Source organism: Mustela putorius, unplaced genomic scaffold, assembly GCF_011764305.1.
Source record: "Mustela putorius furo isolate JIRA1106 unplaced genomic scaffold, ASM1176430v1.1 tig00003985_pilon_pilon_pilon, whole genome shotgun sequence".
Taxonomy (NCBI): domain Eukaryota; kingdom Metazoa; phylum Chordata; class Mammalia; order Carnivora; family Mustelidae; genus Mustela; species Mustela putorius.
The window spans coordinates 1589195-1607671 of record NW_025422125.1 but is presented as its reverse complement, the minus strand read 5'-3'; the positions used below and the strand labels follow the sequence as shown (position 1 = coordinate 1607671).

General features: G+C 37.2%; 1 protein-coding gene across 1 annotated transcript in view; it reads left to right on the top strand.

Annotated features, from left to right (window-relative positions):
- The first annotated feature begins 229 nt into the window (after positions 1-229).
- Positions 230-18477, top strand: part of LOC101679362 (oligophrenin-1) — a 307195-nt gene continuing 288947 nt past the window's right edge. Inside the window, exon 1 of the mRNA XM_045071280.1 lies at positions 230-271. Coding sequence (XP_044927215.1) covers positions 230-271 — 42 coding nt within the window. The remainder of the gene's footprint in view (positions 272-18477) is intronic.

The following is an 18477-nucleotide window of genomic DNA, read 5'->3' as shown; positions in this document are numbered from 1 at the left end:
GTGGCAGATCTGGGGAGATACCCCTGGAAGAGCAGCAGGGATCTTCTGGGTTTGGACTCCAGGTGGGCTGTGTGCCAGAGACAGAAACACTCGGTCACAGGCCGGGTGAGGTTGGAGCGCGGCTCGTTGCCAGGGAGACAGGAGTGATTGAGCGCTTTTCTCCGAGGGCTCACTGAGGAGTGGGGTCCCGAGCTCTCGGCTCCTTTGGGGAAGAGATTGGGAGGCCGCCATGTTCATTCCTGTCCTCCAGAGCTGTATGGAAAGCTTTCAGGTAACAAAAGCTCTTGAGAACGAACCAGAGCCGATTCCTTAGCCTGGCCCCTGGCAAAGGCAGTGCAATTCCACCTCAGATAAAGACACTTGAGAATCACTGCAAAAGGCCCTTCCCCCAGAAGATCATAAGAAATTCAGCCAAGACCAAGCTCACTGATCAAGGAGAAAAACGGAATTCTAGAGGAGAGGAAAGCAAAGCATGGGATTCATGGCTTTTTCCATTTGAATTTTTACACGTGCAAAGTTAAATTTTTTAATTTTTTTTCTCATTCTAATTTTTTTAAAAACTTTTGCTCTTTCCTCTTTTTTGTTTAAAATTTTTTTAATTTTTTAAAAATGTTATTTTCAGCATAACAGTATTCATTATTTTTACACACCACACCCAGTGCTCTATCTAATCCGTGCCCTCTATAATACCCACCACCTGGTTTCCAAACCTCCCACTCCCCCACACCACTTCAAAACCCCTCAGATTGTTTTTTCAAAGTCCATAGTCTCTCATCATGGTTCACCTCCCCCTCCCATTTACCCCAACTCCCTTCTCCTCTCTAACTGCCCATGTCCTCCACGCTATTTGTTATGCTCCAGAAATAAGTGAAACCATATGATACTTGACTCTCTCTGCTTGACTTATTTCACTCAGCATAATCTCTTCCACTCCCGTCCATGTTGCTACAAAAATGTTGGGTATTCATCCTTTCTGATGGAGGCTCGGGCCCCCCGGTGTATATGGACCAGGGCTCTTTCAATAAATGGTGTTGGGAAAAACTGGGCTTTTTTTTCAGAGATATATGTAGAAGAATGAAACTCGACCATTATCTTACAGCATACACAAAGATAAATTCATAATGGATAAAATACCTCAATGTGAGATATGAATCCATCAGAGTCCTAGAGGAGAACATAGGCAGTAATCTCTTTGATATCAGGCACAGCAATTTCTTTCAACATATGTCTCCAAAGACAAAGGAAACAAAAGCGAAAATAAACTTTTGGGACTTCATCAAAATCAGAAGCATCTGCACAGCAAAGGAAACAGTCAAGAAAACAAAGAGGCAACCCACAGAATGGGAGAAGATATTTGCAAATGACAGTACAGACAAAGGTTGATATCCAGGATCTATAAAGAACTCCTCAAACTCAACACACACAAAACAGATAATCATATCAAAAAATGGGCAGAAGATATGAACAGACACTTCTCCAAGGAAGACATACAAATGGCTATCAGACACATGAAAAAATTGTCATCATCACTAACCCTCAGGGAGATTCAAATTAAAACATGAGATATCACCTTACACCAGGTAGAATGGCCAAAATTAGCAAGACAAGAAACACCATGTGTTGGAGGGTATGTGGAGAAAGGGGAACCCTCTTCCACTGTTGGTGGGAAGGCAAATTGGTGCAGCCTCTTTGGAGAACAGTGTGGAGATTCCTCAAGAAATTAAAAATAGAACTTCCTTATGACCCTGCCATTGCTCTTTCCTCTTTTAAAAATTTTAAGGGGGCACCTGGGTGGCTCAGTGGGTTAAAACCTCTGCCTTTGGCTCAGGTCATGATCCCAGGATCCTGGGATCGAGTCCCACATCGGGCTCTCAGCTCAGCAGGGAGCCTGCTTCCTCCTCTCTCTCTGCCTTACTCTGCCTACTTGTGATCTCTGTCAAATAAATAAATAAAATCTTTAAAAAAAATAAAAATTTTAAGTACTTTATCTTAACAATAAATTTCTTCAGAAATATTTCTTGAGCCTTTATTATTATAGTTAGATTTTATCTTTCATTTTACCTAATTTTATCTTTTGTATACACATAGAGGTTTTTCTTCTAAAAAATTTTGAGGTACAACTCCTTCTAATAGATCAAAATATACCCGAAATCTAGCACAGGGATTGTTCTAGTCTCCAGCCTGAGCAAATTCTCTACACTTTCTTTTTCATCCTTTTGCCAAACAACTTATCTCATCAATTCCTTTTTTAGATTTTTTTTAAATAATCTTTACAGTCATATTCCAACCCTTCATCATGTTTACTCTTATTTTTCTATATATAAATAAGTTTTTCTTTCTTTAAAATTTTGGGAGGTAATTTCTTCTAAGAGATCAAAATACTCCCAAAATCAAGTGGGTGGCTCTGTTCTATTCACCAATCTAATATATGTATTTTCTTTTACTTTTAAACATTTTTTAACTTCTTTTTACCCTTATCCCCCCCCCCCACCAATTTGTGTTCTCTTCTGATTTGGTTAATGCACATTTTTCTTGGGTCTTTGCCACCCTTTTATTATTTCATTCTCTAAATCATATATTCATATGTGGATAAAATGACAAGGCAAAAAAACTCACCACAAAAAAAAGAAGAGGCAGTACTGGAGGCTAGAGACCTGATCAATACGGACCTTGATAATATGTCAGATTTAGAGTTCAGAATGATGAATCTCTAGGTGCTAGCTGGGCTCACAAAAGGCATGGAAGATATTAGAGAAACACTGTCTGGATTGTGGAAAAATAAAAAACTAAAATCTAACCAAGCTGAAATGAAAAAAGCTATTAATGTGATGCAATAAAGACTGTAGGCTCTTATTGCTAGGATAAATGAGGCAGAAGAGAGAATTAGTGATACAGAAGACCCAAAGACAAAGAATAAAGAAGCTGAACAAAAGAGAGACAAACAACTACTGGACTAGTAGGGGAGAATTTGAGTAATAAGTGATACCAAAAGATGAAATACTATTAGAATAATTGGGATTCCAGAGGAAGAAAGAGAGGGGGGGCAGAAGGTATATTGGAGTGAATTATTGTAGAGAATTTCCCTAAAATTGCAAAGGGAACTAGCATCAAAATCCAGGACGCTCAGAGAGCCCCCCCTCAAAATAAATAAGAATATGTCCACACCCCATCGTCTAACAGTAAAACTTAGAAGTCTTAGTGACAAAGAGAAAATCCTGAATGCGGCCCAGGATATGAAGTCTGAAACATACAATGATAAAAATATTAGATTGGCAGCAGACTTATCCACAGAGACCTGGCAGGCAAGAAAGCGCTGGCATGATATATTCAGAGCATTAAATGAGAAAAACATGTAGCCAAGAATACTATATCCAGCTAAGTGATCATTGAAAATAGAAAGAGAGATAAAAACCTTCCAGGACACACAAAAACTAAAAGAGTTATTAAAGACAGAATCAGCTATACAGGAATTATTGAAAGGCATCCACTAAGCAAAGAGAGAGCCTAGAAGTAGTAGACCAGAAACAACAGAGTATATACAATAACAGTCACCTTACAGGCAACACAATGGCAGTAAATTCATATCTCTCAATACATACCCTGAATTTAAATGAGCTAAATGCCCCAATCAAAAGACACAGGGTATCAGAATGGAAAAAACAAAACAAAACACAAATCCCATCAATATGCTGCCCACAAGAAACTCATTTTAGACCCAAGGACACCTCCAGATTTAAAGTGAGGGGTTGGAAAACAATTTACCATGCTAATGGACATCAAAAGAAAGCTGCAGTGACCATCCTTATATCAGGTCAATTAAATTTTAAGGCAAAGTCTATAATAAGAGATGAGGAAGGACACTCTGTCATACTCAAAGTGTCTGTCCAACAAGATGATCTAACAGTTTTACATATCTATGCCCCTAACATGTGAGCAGCTAACTACATAAACCAATTAATAAGAAAATCAAAGAAATACATTGACAACAAACAATAATAGTGAGGGATTTTAACAGCTTCCTCACTGATATGGACAGATCATCCAAGCAAAAGATCAACAAGGAAATAAAGGCCTTAAATGACATACTGGACCAGATGAACATCACAGATATATTTAGACCATTCCATATCAAAGGAACAGAATACACATTCTTCTCTAGTGCACATGGAACATTCTCCAGGATAGATCACATTCTGGGTCACAAATCAGGTCTCAGCTGGTACCAAAGGATTGGGATCATTTACTCCTTATTTAAGGACCACTATTCTCTGAATCTAGAACACAATCACAAGACGAAATTTGGAAAGGACCCAAATACATGGAAACTAAAGAGAATCCTATTAAAGAATGAATGAGTCAACTAGGAAATTAAAGAAGAATTAAAAAAAATCACGGAAACAAATGATAAAACACAACTGTTCAAAATCTATGGGACACAGTAAATGCAGCCCTAAGAGGAAAATACATAGTGATCCAAGCATTTTTCAAGAAACAAGAAAGGTCTTGTGTACATGACATAACCCTGCACCTAAAGGAACTTGAGAACAAACAAGAAATAAAGTCTAAACCCAGCAGGAGAAGAGAAATAATAAAGATCAGAGCAGAAATCAATGAAATAGAAACAAGCAAAAAAAAAAAAAAAAAAAGAAGAAGAAGAAGAAGAAGAAGAAATCAAGAAAACTAGGAGGTGGTTCTTTGAAAGAATTAACAAGATTGATAAACCGCTGGCCAGACTTATCCAACAGAAAAGAGAAAGGACCCAAATAAATAAAATCATGAATGAAAGAGGAGAAATCATAATCAACACCAAAGAAATAAAAATAGTTATAGGAACATGTTATGAGCAAATATACGCCAGCAAATATGACAATCTGGAAGACATAGATGCATTCCTAGAGACATATAAACTACCAAAACTGAACCAGGAACAAATAGAAAACCTGAACAGTCCCATAAACAGTAAGGAGATGGAAGCAGTCATCAAACATCTCACAACAATGAGGAGCCCAGGGCCAGATGGCTTCCCAAGGGAATTCTACCAAACATTTAAAGAAGAATTAATTCCAATTCTCCTGAATTGTTAAAAAAAAATAGAAATACAAGGAAACCTTCCAAACTCATTTTATGAGGCGAACATGTACCTTCAGACAAAGACTCCATCAAAAAAGAGGATTACAGACCAATATTCCTGATGAACACAGATTTGAAAATTCTCACCAAAATACTAGCCAATATGATCCAACAGTACATTAAAAGAAATACTCACCATGACCAAGTGTGATTTATTCCAGGGCTGCAAGGTTGGTTCAACATCCACAAATTGATCAATGTGATACAATATATTAATAAAAGAAAGAACAAGAACGATATGATACTCTTAATAGATGATGGGAAAGCATTTGTCAAAGTACAGCATCCTTTCTTGATCAAAACTCTTCCAAGCGCAGGGATAGAGGGTACATAAGCCAATATTATCAAAGCCATCTATGAACAACCATCACAAATATCATTCTCAATGGAGAAAAACTGAGAGATTTTCCACTAAGGTCAGGAACATGGCAGGGATGTCCATTATCCCCACTGCTATTCAACATAGTGCTAGAAGTCCTAGCCTCAGCAATCAGACAACAAAAAGAAATTAAAGACATCCAAATCAGCAACAAAGAAATCAAACTCACACTCCTTGCAGATGATATGATTCTTTATGTGGAATACCCAAAAGACTCCACTTCAAAACTGCTAGAACTCATACAAGAATTCAGTAAAGTGTCAGGATATAAAATCAATGCACAGAAACCAGTTGCATTTTTTTTAAAAATAAGGATTTTATTTAGTTATTTGACAGAGATTACAAGTAGGTAGAGAGGCAGGCAGAGGTGGGGGGAGGGGAAGTGGGCTCTCTGCTTAGCAGTGAGCCTGCTGAGCAGAGAGCCCCATGTGGGGCTCGATCCCAGGACCCTGGAATCATGAACTGAGCCGAAGGCAGAGGCTTTAACCCACTGAGCCACCCAGGAGCCCCTCAGTTTTTTTTTTCTATACATCAAGAGAAAGGCAAATGAAAGAGAAATTAAGGAGTCAATCTCATTTACAAATCCATCCAAAACCACAAGATATCTAGGGATAAACATAACCAAAGAGGCAAAGAATCTGTACTCAGAAAACTATAAAGTACTTATGAAAGAAATTAAGGAAAACACAAAGAAATGGAAAAATGATCCACGTTCACAGATTGGAAGAACAAGTACTATGAAAATGTCTATGCTACCTAAAGCAATCTACAGCTTTAATGTAATCCCTATCAATATACCATCCATTTTATTTCAAGGAAATGGAACAAATAATACTAAAATTATATGGAACCAGAAAAGACCTTGAATAGCCAGAGGAATGTTGAAAAAGAAAGCCATGTTTGTGGCATCACAATTGCAGACTTCAAGCTCTATTAGAAAGCTGTCATCATCATGATAGTATGGCACTGGCACAGAAACTGACACATAGATCAGTGGAACAGAATAGAGAGCCCAGAAATAGATCTTCAACTCTATGGTCAACTAATCTTCAGCAAAGCAGGAAAGAATGTCCAATGGAATAAAGACTGTCTCATCATCAGTCGGTTTTGGGAAAATTGGACAGCCACATGTCAAAAAGTGAAACTGGACCATTTCCTTACACCACACACGAAAATAGACTCAAAATGGATGAAGGACCAAAATGTGAGAAAGGAATCCATCAAAATCCTTGAGGAGAATACATGCAGCAACCTCTACAACCTCAGCCACAGCAACTTCTTCCTAGAAACATCACCAACAGCAAGGGAAACAAGGGCAAAAATGTACTATTGGGACTTCATCAAGGTCAAAAGCTTTTGCACAGTAAAGGAAGCATTCATCAAACCAAAAGACAACCGACAGAATGGGGAAAGATATTTGCAAATGACATATCAGGTAAAGGGCTAGTATCCAAAATCTACAAAGAACTTACCAAACTCAACAACCAAAGAACAAATAATCCAGTCAAGAACTGGGCAGAGGACATGAACAGACATTTCTGCAAGGAAAACATCCCAATGACCCACAGGCACATGAAAAAGTGTTCTGTATCACTTGGCATCAGGGAAATACAAATCAAAACCACAATGATATACTACCTCACACTAGTCACAATGCCTAAAATTAACAAGTCACGAAATGACAGATGCTGGCAAGATGTGGAGAAAGGGGAATGAAAGAAGAAAATGAAAGATGGTATCAGGGGGGAGACAAACCATAAGAGACTCTTCATCTCACACAACAAACTGCGGGTTTCCGGGGGGAGGGGGTAAGGAGAGGGTGGTTGGTTTATGGATACTGGTTATGGACATATGATCTCGGGGTCCTGGGATCGAGTCCTGCATCGGGCTCTCTGCTCAACGGGAAGCCTGCTTCTTCCTTCCCCGCCCACCACGCCTCTCTCTCTCTCTGCCTGTCTTTCTGCCTACTTGTGATCTCTGTGTGTCAAATAAATAAATAAAGTATTTTTTAAAAAAGAAACTCTTAATCTCACAAAACAAACTGAGGGTTGCCGGGGAGAGGGGGTTAGGGAGAGCGTGGTAGTGTTATGGACATTGGGAAGGTATGTGCTATGGTGAGTGCTGTGAAGCGTGTAAACCTGGTGATTCACAGATCTGTACCCCTGGGCCTAATAATACATTATATGTTAATAAAGAATAAAAAAATTTAAAAATTCTCTTACGGTTAGTCCTACTCCCCAGTCCCATCTTATTTCATTTTTTCCCTCCCTACCCTACATGACCCCCTGCACTGCCTCTCAAATTCCTCATATCAGAGAAATCTTATGATAATTGTTTTTCTCTGAAGGACTTACTTCACTTAGCATAATACCCTCTAGTTCCATCCATGTTATTGCAAATGGCAATATATATATATATATATATATATATATATATATATATATTTCTATTAAAAAACCCTGAAATCTTGCCATTTGCAACATGGATGGAACTAGAGGACAGATACAGATATATATATATATATATATATATATATATATATCTGTATCTCACATCCTCTTTATCCATTCATCTGGGACATCTGGGCTCTTTCCGTACTTTGGCTATTGTGGACATTGCTGCTATAAACATTGGAGTGCATGTGCCCCTTCGGATCACTACATTTTTATCTTTTGCATAAGTACCGAGTAGGGGGATTGCTAGGTCGTAAGGTAGCTCTATTTTAAATTTTTGAAGAAACTCTATACTGTTTTCCAGAGTGGCTGCAGCAGCTTACATTCCCACGAACAGTGTAGAAGTGTTCCCCTTTCTCTGCATCCTTGCCAACATCTATCATTTCCCGACTTGTTAATTTTAGCCATTCTGACTGGTGTGAGGGGGTATCTCACTGTGGTTTTGATTTGTATTTCCCTGATGCTGAGGGTTGTGGAGCACTATTTCATGTGTCTCTTGTCTATTTGGATGTCTTCTTTACAGAAATGGCTTTTGATGTCTTCTGCCCATTTCTTGTTTGGATTATTTGTTCTCTGGGTGTTGAGTTTGATAAGTTCTTTATGGCTTTTGGATACTAGCCCTTTACTTGATATGTCATTTGCAAATATCTTCTTCCATTCTGTTGTTTTTCTTCTGTCTTCTGGTTTTGATTACTGCTTCCTTTACTGTGCAAAAGCTTTTGATCTTGATGAAGTGCCAATAGTACATTTTTGCCCTTGCTTCCCTTGGCTTTGGCGATGTTTCTAGGAAGAATTTGCTGTGGCTGAGGTTGTAGAGGTTGCTGCCTGTATTCTCCTCAAGGATTTTGACGGATTCCTGTCTCATATGGGATTTTATTTCTCCAGAAATGGATTCTCTAGTATCTTCCATGCTTTTTTCAAGGCCTTCTAGCACCTAGATAATTGTCATTCTGAACTCTGGGTCTGATATCTTACTAATGTCTGTATAAATTAGGTCCCTAGATGTTGGTACTGTCTCTCGCTCTCTCTCTCTCTTTTTTTTTTTTTTTGAGGTGAGTTTTTCCACCATGTCATTTTATCCAGATAAGAATAGATGAATGAGAGAGTCAAAATACTCAAATGGTAGCAACAACTCCAGAAAAATATACAGTAACCAAATCAGAAGAGACCCAGAACTGGTGGGAGAAGAAGGAAGAAAAAAAAATATATATATATATACATACATATATGCGTATATAAAATATATATATGTGTGTGTGTGACACACTGTGATAACAATATATATATCCATGCATATATATGTATATGTATATATATATGGATATTAGATTGGTCAATCGAGCAGAGCCACACACTTGATTTGGGGTCATATTTTGGTCTGTTATTAGAAACTGCCTCCCAAAATTTCAAAGCAAAAAATATATAAATATAAATAAGTGTAAAGGTGAGGAAGGAATGGAATATGACTGTAAAGATGAAAATTAAAAAGATTCTAAAATAGAAATTGAGAAGATAAGTTGTTTGAAAAAGAAAAAGAAAGAAGAGGAATGTATATGATCAGGCTGGAGACTAGAATAATGCCATGCACTAGATTTAGGGTATATTCTGATCTATTTGACGAAAGTGTATCCCAAAATTTCAAAGGAAGGAAAACCGATATGTATCCAAAAAATTAGGTTAAATAAAATGAAGCAATAAAATATGTCTATAACAATGAAAATTGAAAAAGAGTTCTAAAAACTTATTGATGAGATAAAGTAGTTAAGAAATGTTAAAATAGGAAAGAGGAATAATTTTTAAAAAATTAGAATAAGAAAAAAATAAAATAAAAATATTTATCTTTGAATGACTAAAGAATTATGGGAAGAAACACATGCATTCTATTTGGTGTATTTCCATAGCTCTGAGATTTTGCAGTTTTCATTGATTGGTGAGCTTGTTCTTCCCTGGATGTTCTTATTGATATTTTGGGGGAGGGGCCTGTTGCAGTGATTCTCAAATGTCTTTGTCCAAGGAGGAATTGCACCACCCTTGCCAAGGGCCAGACTAATCTGCTCAGTTTTGCTCTCAGTAGATTTTGTTCCTTGAACACTTTACACACAGCTTTGGAGTACAGAAATGAAGATGGTGGCCTCCCAATATCTGGCCCAGAGGAGCTGAGAGCTCAGGGTCCCAGTCCTCAATGTGTCCTCAGAGATCAGCAGTTATTCACTCCTGTCTCCCTTGTTTCCAGATGCATTCTGTGCTTACTCAGCTTGTGACTGTGCATTTCTGTCTTTGGAACATGGCTCCTTTTGGAGTCTCTGAACCCTGTAGATTCATACTTCATGCTCCCACGCCTTTCCTCTTACAGGAGGAAGGAGGGGTGTCTTCCCGCCTCTGCCACTTGTGGGGTCCCTGCTCAAAGAGTATTGGTCCAACTGTGCCTCGCATCACAGTTTAAGGCAACCCAGAGCTGAGAACCAACTCTTTGGCTCTGTCTCTGTAGCTGGCTTCCCCATTCTAATACCTGGGAGCTCTGCCACATCCAGACAACCTGGTCTTTTGGAGACCCCGTGGGTCCTGAGATGACTCTGACCCTACAAGGCCTCCACCCCCCAGCTTAACCTCTAGAGGGACGTCCCTTGGTGGAGCAGACTTCTTTGATTTTGTGCTCTGGTGCTCTAGCACTTACTGAGTTTACTCCTTCCCCCCACAGTTTATCTTCCCATATATCACCTTGGATTCACTTCTCTGCACATCCTACCTTCCAGAAAGGGGTCAGTTTTCTATTCTTAGAATCACTTCTTCTCTTCAATATCCTGTTGGGTTTTTAGGTGTTCAGGATGGTTTGATAACTATCTAGCTGAAGTCCTGGGACTCAATGATATTTAGGTGTCCTACTCCTCTACCATCTTGCTCCTCTAGCCTAGAAAATTTTCTATGTATAGTTGAGAGGTATGTGTTTCCTGCTTTTCTTAGGTGAGATGTTTAACATGTGTCTGTTAGGTATAGATAATTTATGGTATTGTTTGTTTTGTATTTCCTTATTGATCTTCTGTCTATATATTCTATCCATTATTGAAAGTGGGTATTGATGCCTTCATCTTATGTAAAATAACATAATTTTTCCTTCATTTTTTTGAGTTATCAATGCGTTTGTTTCAATTTAAATTAAAGTTAGTTAATATACAGTGTAATGTTAGTTTCACATGTATAATTTAGTGATTTAACAATACCATACATCAGCCAGTGCTCATCAGGAGAAGTGCATTTTTTATTTCCGATCACCTACCTTTATTGTATTATTATCAGTTAGGGCCTTTATATTTTTTATTATCTGTTTTATGTATTGGCATGTTCCCATATTGGATGTAGAAATATTTACAAATGTTACATATTCTTGTTGTGTTTTCTCACTTATGATTCTATAGTGTCCTTCATCTCTTGCTATACTCTGTTTTAAACTCTATCTTGTCCAATATAACTATTGCTGCTCTGGCTTTCTTTTGACATCCATTTGCATGATAGATGTTTCTCCATCCCTCACTTTCATTCTGTTGGTTTCTTTTGGTCTAAAATGAGTCTCTCGATTGGCAGCACATAGATGGGTCTATTTCTTTCAATTCATTCTGTCACCTTGTGTCTTTTGTTTGAGCATTTAATCCATTCACATTCAATGTACTTATTGATAGATAAGCATTTATCACCATTTTATTGTTTTTTACTTGTTTATGAAGATTTTCTGTAATCCTATCTTGTCTTTCCTTTAAGGTTTGCTGGTTTTCTTCAGTGACATATTTGGATTTCTTTCTCTTTACTCCTTGCATATTTATTAGTGGATTTTGATATATAGTTAACATTAAATTTATATATAACCTCTTCTGTATATAGTAGTCTATAGTATATTGCTGGCTGTTTAAATTTGAACCCATTCTTTTTTTTTTCCAAAAAATTTATTTATTTATTTATTCATTTGAGAGAGAGTGAGAGGACAAGGAAGTAAAATATGGGAAAAAAAAAAGCACAGGATTCCAAGCAGACTCTACACTGATCATGAGGGGTTTGATTCTACAACCCTGAGATCATGACCTGAGTTGAAACCAAGAGCTGGACAATTAACTGAAGCTCCCAGGCACCCCTGAATCCATTCTTTACTCCTTCCCACATTAGGTATGTGTTGTCTTATTTTATATACTTTTATTTTGTGATTTCCTTGACTGATTTTTACTTGCTTTTATGATTTTTATTTGCTTTTGTGATTCCTACCTTTATGCCATCAGTTTGGGCCTCTCCTTTCCACTCAAAGAGTTCTGTTAATATTTCTTGCAGAGCTGATTTAGTGCATGAATTCCAGTTTTCGTTCATCTCAGAAAGGCTTTCTCTCTCCTGTTCTGAAAGATAGCCTTGCCTGATATAGTGTTTTTAGCTTCAGATTTTTCCCATTCAGCACTTTGAATATATCATTCCACTTCCTTCTGGCTTTCAAATTTTCTGCTAAAAAATCAGATGATAGCCTTATAGGGTTTTCCTTGTAACTTACTTCTTTTGTCTTGCTGTTTTTAAAGTTTTTTCTTTATCACTATACCTTGTCAATTTAATTACAATTAATCTGTTTTTGTTGATTTTGATGAAGGTTCTCTGTGTCTCCTAGATCTGGGTATCTGTTTCCTTCCCCAGTTTTGGGACGTTTTCAGCTATTATTTCTTCAAATAAATATTCTGCCCTCTTTTCTACATCTTCTTCTGGAACTCCTGTGATACAAATGTTACTATATTCGATAGAGGCACTCGGTTCCTTAAGTCTATTTTCATATTTTTTAAGTCTATTTTCATTTTTTAAAGTCTATTTTCATTTTATATAATTCTTTTTTCTCTCTTTTGTTCAGCTTAATTTCTTTCCATTACTTTGTCTTCTATGTCATCAATTCCTTCCTCAGCTTCTTCCAGCCTTCTGTACCTTCTATCAGTCATGGTTCTCATTTCATTTATTGAGTCATTTAACTCTCCTAGGTTATTTCTTATCCAGGTTTTAAGGGTCTCACTCATGTCTTCCTCTCTTTTCTCAAGTACTGTTATTATTCTTATGAGCTTTAAATTATCAGGCATGTGACTTATATCTGTTTCACTTAGCTCTCTGGCCATGGCCTGTCCTGTCCATTTATTTTGGATAAATTTCTCTGTCTTCTCGTTTTGTCTATGTCTCTGTGCCTGTTTCTCTGTGTTAGGAAAATCAGTTACATCTTCTGTTTTTGAGGTTAATGGCCTTATGAAGAAGAGTTCTTATTTGTGTCTTGCCATGTCATGTCCCCTGTTCCCCAGGTTCTGGCACTTTCAGTACTGTCCCCAGTGTGTGCTGCATGTGTTCTGTTTTGTCCTATCTGATTTATCTTTTAGGTCAGTTGTCTATCAGGGTTCTCTTTGCCTGTTATGGGCAGTGCTTAGTCCTTAGCCTCAGTGTGGTGCATTTTAACAAGATGTGCCCTGTTATGATTGTGAAATGACACCTATCCCACCTGCTTCCAGAACTGAGGCTCTGCAAAACTCTCATATTGAGATATATGGTATGAGCAGGGGTGTGGGCAACTCTTCCCAGGGAGGATCCCCACCACACTGGGACTGAGTCAAGGATGACTGAAAAGGGTGGTTCCACTAGAGTGTGGGAGATGGAAGACTTGTAAGCATGTGAAGTAGGAAGGGTTGTTTTTTATGCTGGTTTCTGCTTGTGGCCCTGTGTTTATGTGGAGGTGTTGGAGGATAGAATTGTCACTGGCCAGATTCTTTGTTCCCAGAGGTGTCTCTCCTTGAATTCTGTCTCTCTGGGACATGCTCTGAGATGAATGAGTAATCTCCCAACTCTATGCCTCTGGGTCTTCATATTGTTCCTTCCAGGCTGTTCGTCACCAGATTGTTTGCCTGCATTTTCTCCAAGAGCACTGCAGTGCCTTTGGACTCTATCCCAGCGAAACCTGCTTACCTTTAAAACTCCAGGTTTTAACCCTGCTGGTTGTAAGAACTCAAGAAATTGGCCCCTTTTGTTTTCCAAGCCAATTGCTACAGGAATTCATTTTCCTTGTGAACTCCCCTGTATGCTAGTGTGTCTCTCACCCTTCCCTGTGACTGCAGCAGCCATGATCTGTTTCTCTCCCAAAGGACATCTCCATTCTTCCTACCTTCTTTCATGTGGCCTCTATTTTTTGCTGTGGAGTTTATTCTTCCTGTGTTTAGGTCAATTTCTTGGGTATTTAGGGTGGTTTGATAGTTATCTAGTTCTACAGGAAATTAACATTAATGAAATATATATATGAGCTATAAGTAATACTTAGATTGTCATAAAAATATAACTACTGACTATAAATTAAGAAAAATTTCATTAAAAGTATATTGGGTGTATCAGGAAACGGTTTTGGGTTGGGAGCAAAGGAAATGGTCGTGATGAGACTGAGGAAAGAGTTAAATCCTCATCTTTCTTTGGAAGTTAATAGATAATGCACAAAACTTAAAAATTCATAATAGGAATATAAATTTATTTTGAGATATTAAAAATACAGGATTAAATACTAGGTAATTAGCTTAGAGACAGAAAGAGGTTATTTCTAGAGAAGAGGAAATAGGAAAATGTGATTGGGGATAGCTGCTTGTCTTAGCCTACTGCATGGAACTAGATGATAATTTGAATTTTAAAAAAATAATAAAAGTCTTAAACATGAATGCTTCTTAAGTGATCACATGGGCATTATGAGTGTAATGCTGCAAGCAAATTTTTGGTTCTGTTTTCTCTATTCAGTCTCTCTTTAGTTATAAATTTCTATTAAATAAGAAATTTTGTTAAATTTAAACCTAGCATTTAGAGTTGGTAGTTGACATACAATAAAGAAACTCACTTCCTGCTTGGGAAAGTTGTATTCTCAATGTATAGGGTTCCTTTCCTTCTTCATCTGTCTAACAATTGTCTTAATACAATTAGCTTGACGATGGACAGTGACTGTTGATCAGAGCCTCTGCTATATTTGACTTTGGAGTCAAATTATCCCTGAAATGAAAGTTCTTTTTAACCGATATTGGAATGTCCTGGAAATAGTAGGTTGATGTCACTGATTTTTGACATTAGTGGAATTAAATGTAAGTGAACCCTAGAAGAAATAGAAAATCTTAATAGACTTTTAGAAAGAAAAACTCTGGACTAACTGGACCCACTGGGAATTCTACCTAATGTTTAAAGAGTTAACACTTATCTTTTGCAAACCCTTCCAAAAACAGAAGAGGAGGAATTGCCTCCCAACTCATTCTATAAGGCAAATATTATCCTGATACGGAAACAAATGCATAACAAGAAATCAAAACTACATGCTGGTGGGGTGCCTGGGTGGCTCAGTGGGTTAAGCCTCTGCCTTCAGCTCAGGTCATGATCTCAGGGTCCTGGGATTGAGCCCCACATTGGGCTCTCTGCTCTGCAGGGAGCCTGCTTCCCCCTCTCTCTCTGCCTGCTTCTCTGCCTACTCGTGATATCTCTCTGTCAAATACATAAATAAAGTCTTTAAAAAAAAAACTACATGCTGGTATGTCTCATGAATAGAGTTGTTCCCCCTTATCTATGAGAGATACATTCTAAGACCCCCCCAAATTGATGCCTGAAACCATGGATAGTACCAAGCCATGTATGTATGTATGTATGTATAGATACCAAATTTTTAGTACCAAGCTGTATGTTTGTGTATGTATGTATATATGTATATATCTGCATGTGTGTGTGCATATATATATATAATTTTTCCTATGCATACATACATATTTATAATATATATAATATATATTTATAAAGTTATAAGTTTTATATAGTTATAAAGTTTATAAGTTATATACAGTAAGAGATTAACAATAATAGCTAAAATTAAAATAGAACAATACTATAATGAAAGTAGTAAGAATGTGCTTTCTCTTTCTCTCTAAATACTGTTTGTACTCTATTTACCCTTCTTTACCCTTATTTTGATAATGTGACATGATAAAATTTCTGTGTGATCAGATGGAGTGACATGAATGACATAAGCAATGTGACATATTTTTAGGCTATTTTTGACTTTCTGATGTTAAATCAGAAAGAGGATGTTCTTCTTGTAGACTTTGATGGACTTCAGTAACTGAAATGTGGAAATCAAAATTGTGGATACCGGTGTACTACTGTATAGCTGTAAAAGTTCTCAGCAAAATACAGGCCAACCAAATCCAGCAGCATATAAAAATAAGTGTATACCATAACCAAGTGAAATCTGTCCCTTGAATGCATGGTTGGTTTAACATCCAACAAAAATCAATCAATACTGTATAGCATATTAATGGGTTATAGGACAAAAGTACAAAAACATCTCAGCACAAAGAAGTCTTTTGACAAAATCCAGCACCCTATTATGATAAAAATATTTTACAAACTAGGAATAGATGGGAGCTTTCTCAACCTGATAATTTGAGAAATATAAAAACCCATTACTAATACCATATACATAATAGTGAAAGACTATAATCTTTCCCTCTAATATCAAGAAATCAAGAGTGTCCACTCTTGGCACTTCTATTTACCATTGTCCTGGGGGTTCTACCCAGGATAAATAGCCAAGATTGGAAAGGAAGAAGTAAAACTGTCTCTATTTGCTGATTACCTCATCTTATATATAGAATCCTGTTACACACACACACACACACACCCCATTGGAATTAGTTCATGAAGGTTGCAGGAACAAAATCAATATACAAAAATAAATTGTGTTTCTATACACTATTAGTAAATGATCTGAAAATTAAATTTAAAAATTCCCACTTGCAGTAACATCAAAATATTAAAGTACTTACAGATAAATTTTAAAAAATGCAAGTCTTATACATTGAAAAGTACAAAACATTAATGGTATAAATTAACTAAGACAAATAAATAGAAAGATAAATAGAAACACATCTTGTGTTCATGAGTCAGACTTCATATTGCTAAGATAGGATAGTCACAGAATTGATCTACAGATTCGGTGTCATCTTTACTAAAATTCCAGCTGACCATTTTTCATAGCTTGATAAGGTAACCCTAAAATCCAAACAGAAGACTAGATAGAAAAAGACATATTGAAAAAAAGAGTCACAGTCTTTAATTTCAGAACTTGCTACAAAGCTATAGTAATCAAGGAAGTGTGGTGCTGACATGAAGATAGATATATAGATTAATAGAATAGAACTGAGAGTCCAGAAATAAACCTATATATTTAAGGCTAATTGATATTTTCTGAGAATGCCAATACAAACAAATAGGGAATGAATAGTCTTTAGAAGAAATGGTTCTGAGACTACTCACTCTCCATATGCAAAAGAATGAAGTTAGAGCCCTAAAATCACACTGTGTTCAAAAATTAAAACCAAGACACATAGATCAATGGAACAGAATAGAGAACCCAGAAATAGACCCTCAACTCTATGGTCAACTAATTTTCGACAAAGCAGGAAAGAATGTCCAATGGAAAAAAGCCTCTTCAATAAATGGTGCTGGGAAAATTGGACAGCCACATGCAGAAAAATGAAATTGGACCATTTCCTTACACCACACATGAATATAGACTCAAAATGGATGAAGGACCTCAATGTGCAAAAGGAATCCATCAAAATCCTTGAGGAGAACACAAGCAGCAACCTCTTCGACCTCAGCCGCAGCAACATCTTCCTAGGAACATCGCCAAAGGCAAGGAAGCAAGGGAAAAAATGAACTATTGGGATTTCATCAAGATCAAAAGCTTTTGCACAGCAAAGGAAACAGTTAACAAAATCAAAAGACAACTGACAGAATGGGAGAAGATATTTGCAAACGACATATCAGATAAAGGACTAGTGTCCAAAATCTATAAAGAACTTAGCAAACTCAACACCCAAAGAACAAAGAATCCAATCAAGAAATGGGCAGAGGACATGAACAGACATTTCTGCAAAGAAGACATCCAGATGGCCAAAAGACACATGAAAAAGTGCTCCATATCACTCGGCATCAGGGAAATACAAATCAAAACCACAATGAGATATCACCTCACACCAGTCAGAATGGCTAAAATCAACAAGTCAGGACATGACAGATGCTGGCGAGGATGTGGAGAAAGGGGAACCCTCCTACACTGTTGGCGGGAATGTAAACTGGTGCAGCCTCTCTGGAAAACAGCATGGAGGTTCCTCAAAATGTTGAAAATAGAACTGCCCTATGACCCAGAAATTGCACTACTGGTTATTTACCCTAAAGATACAAACGTAGTGATCCAAAGGGGCACGTGCACCCGAATGTTTATAGCAGCAATGTCCACAATAGCCAAACTATGGAAAGAACCTAGATGTCCATCAACAGATGAATGGATCAAGACGATGTGGTATATATACACAATGGAATACTATGCAGCCATCAAAAGAAATGAAATCTTGCCATTTGAGACAACATGGATGGAACTAGAGCATATCATGCTTAGCGAAATAAGTCAAGCAGAGAAAGACAACTATCATATGATCTCCCTGATATGAG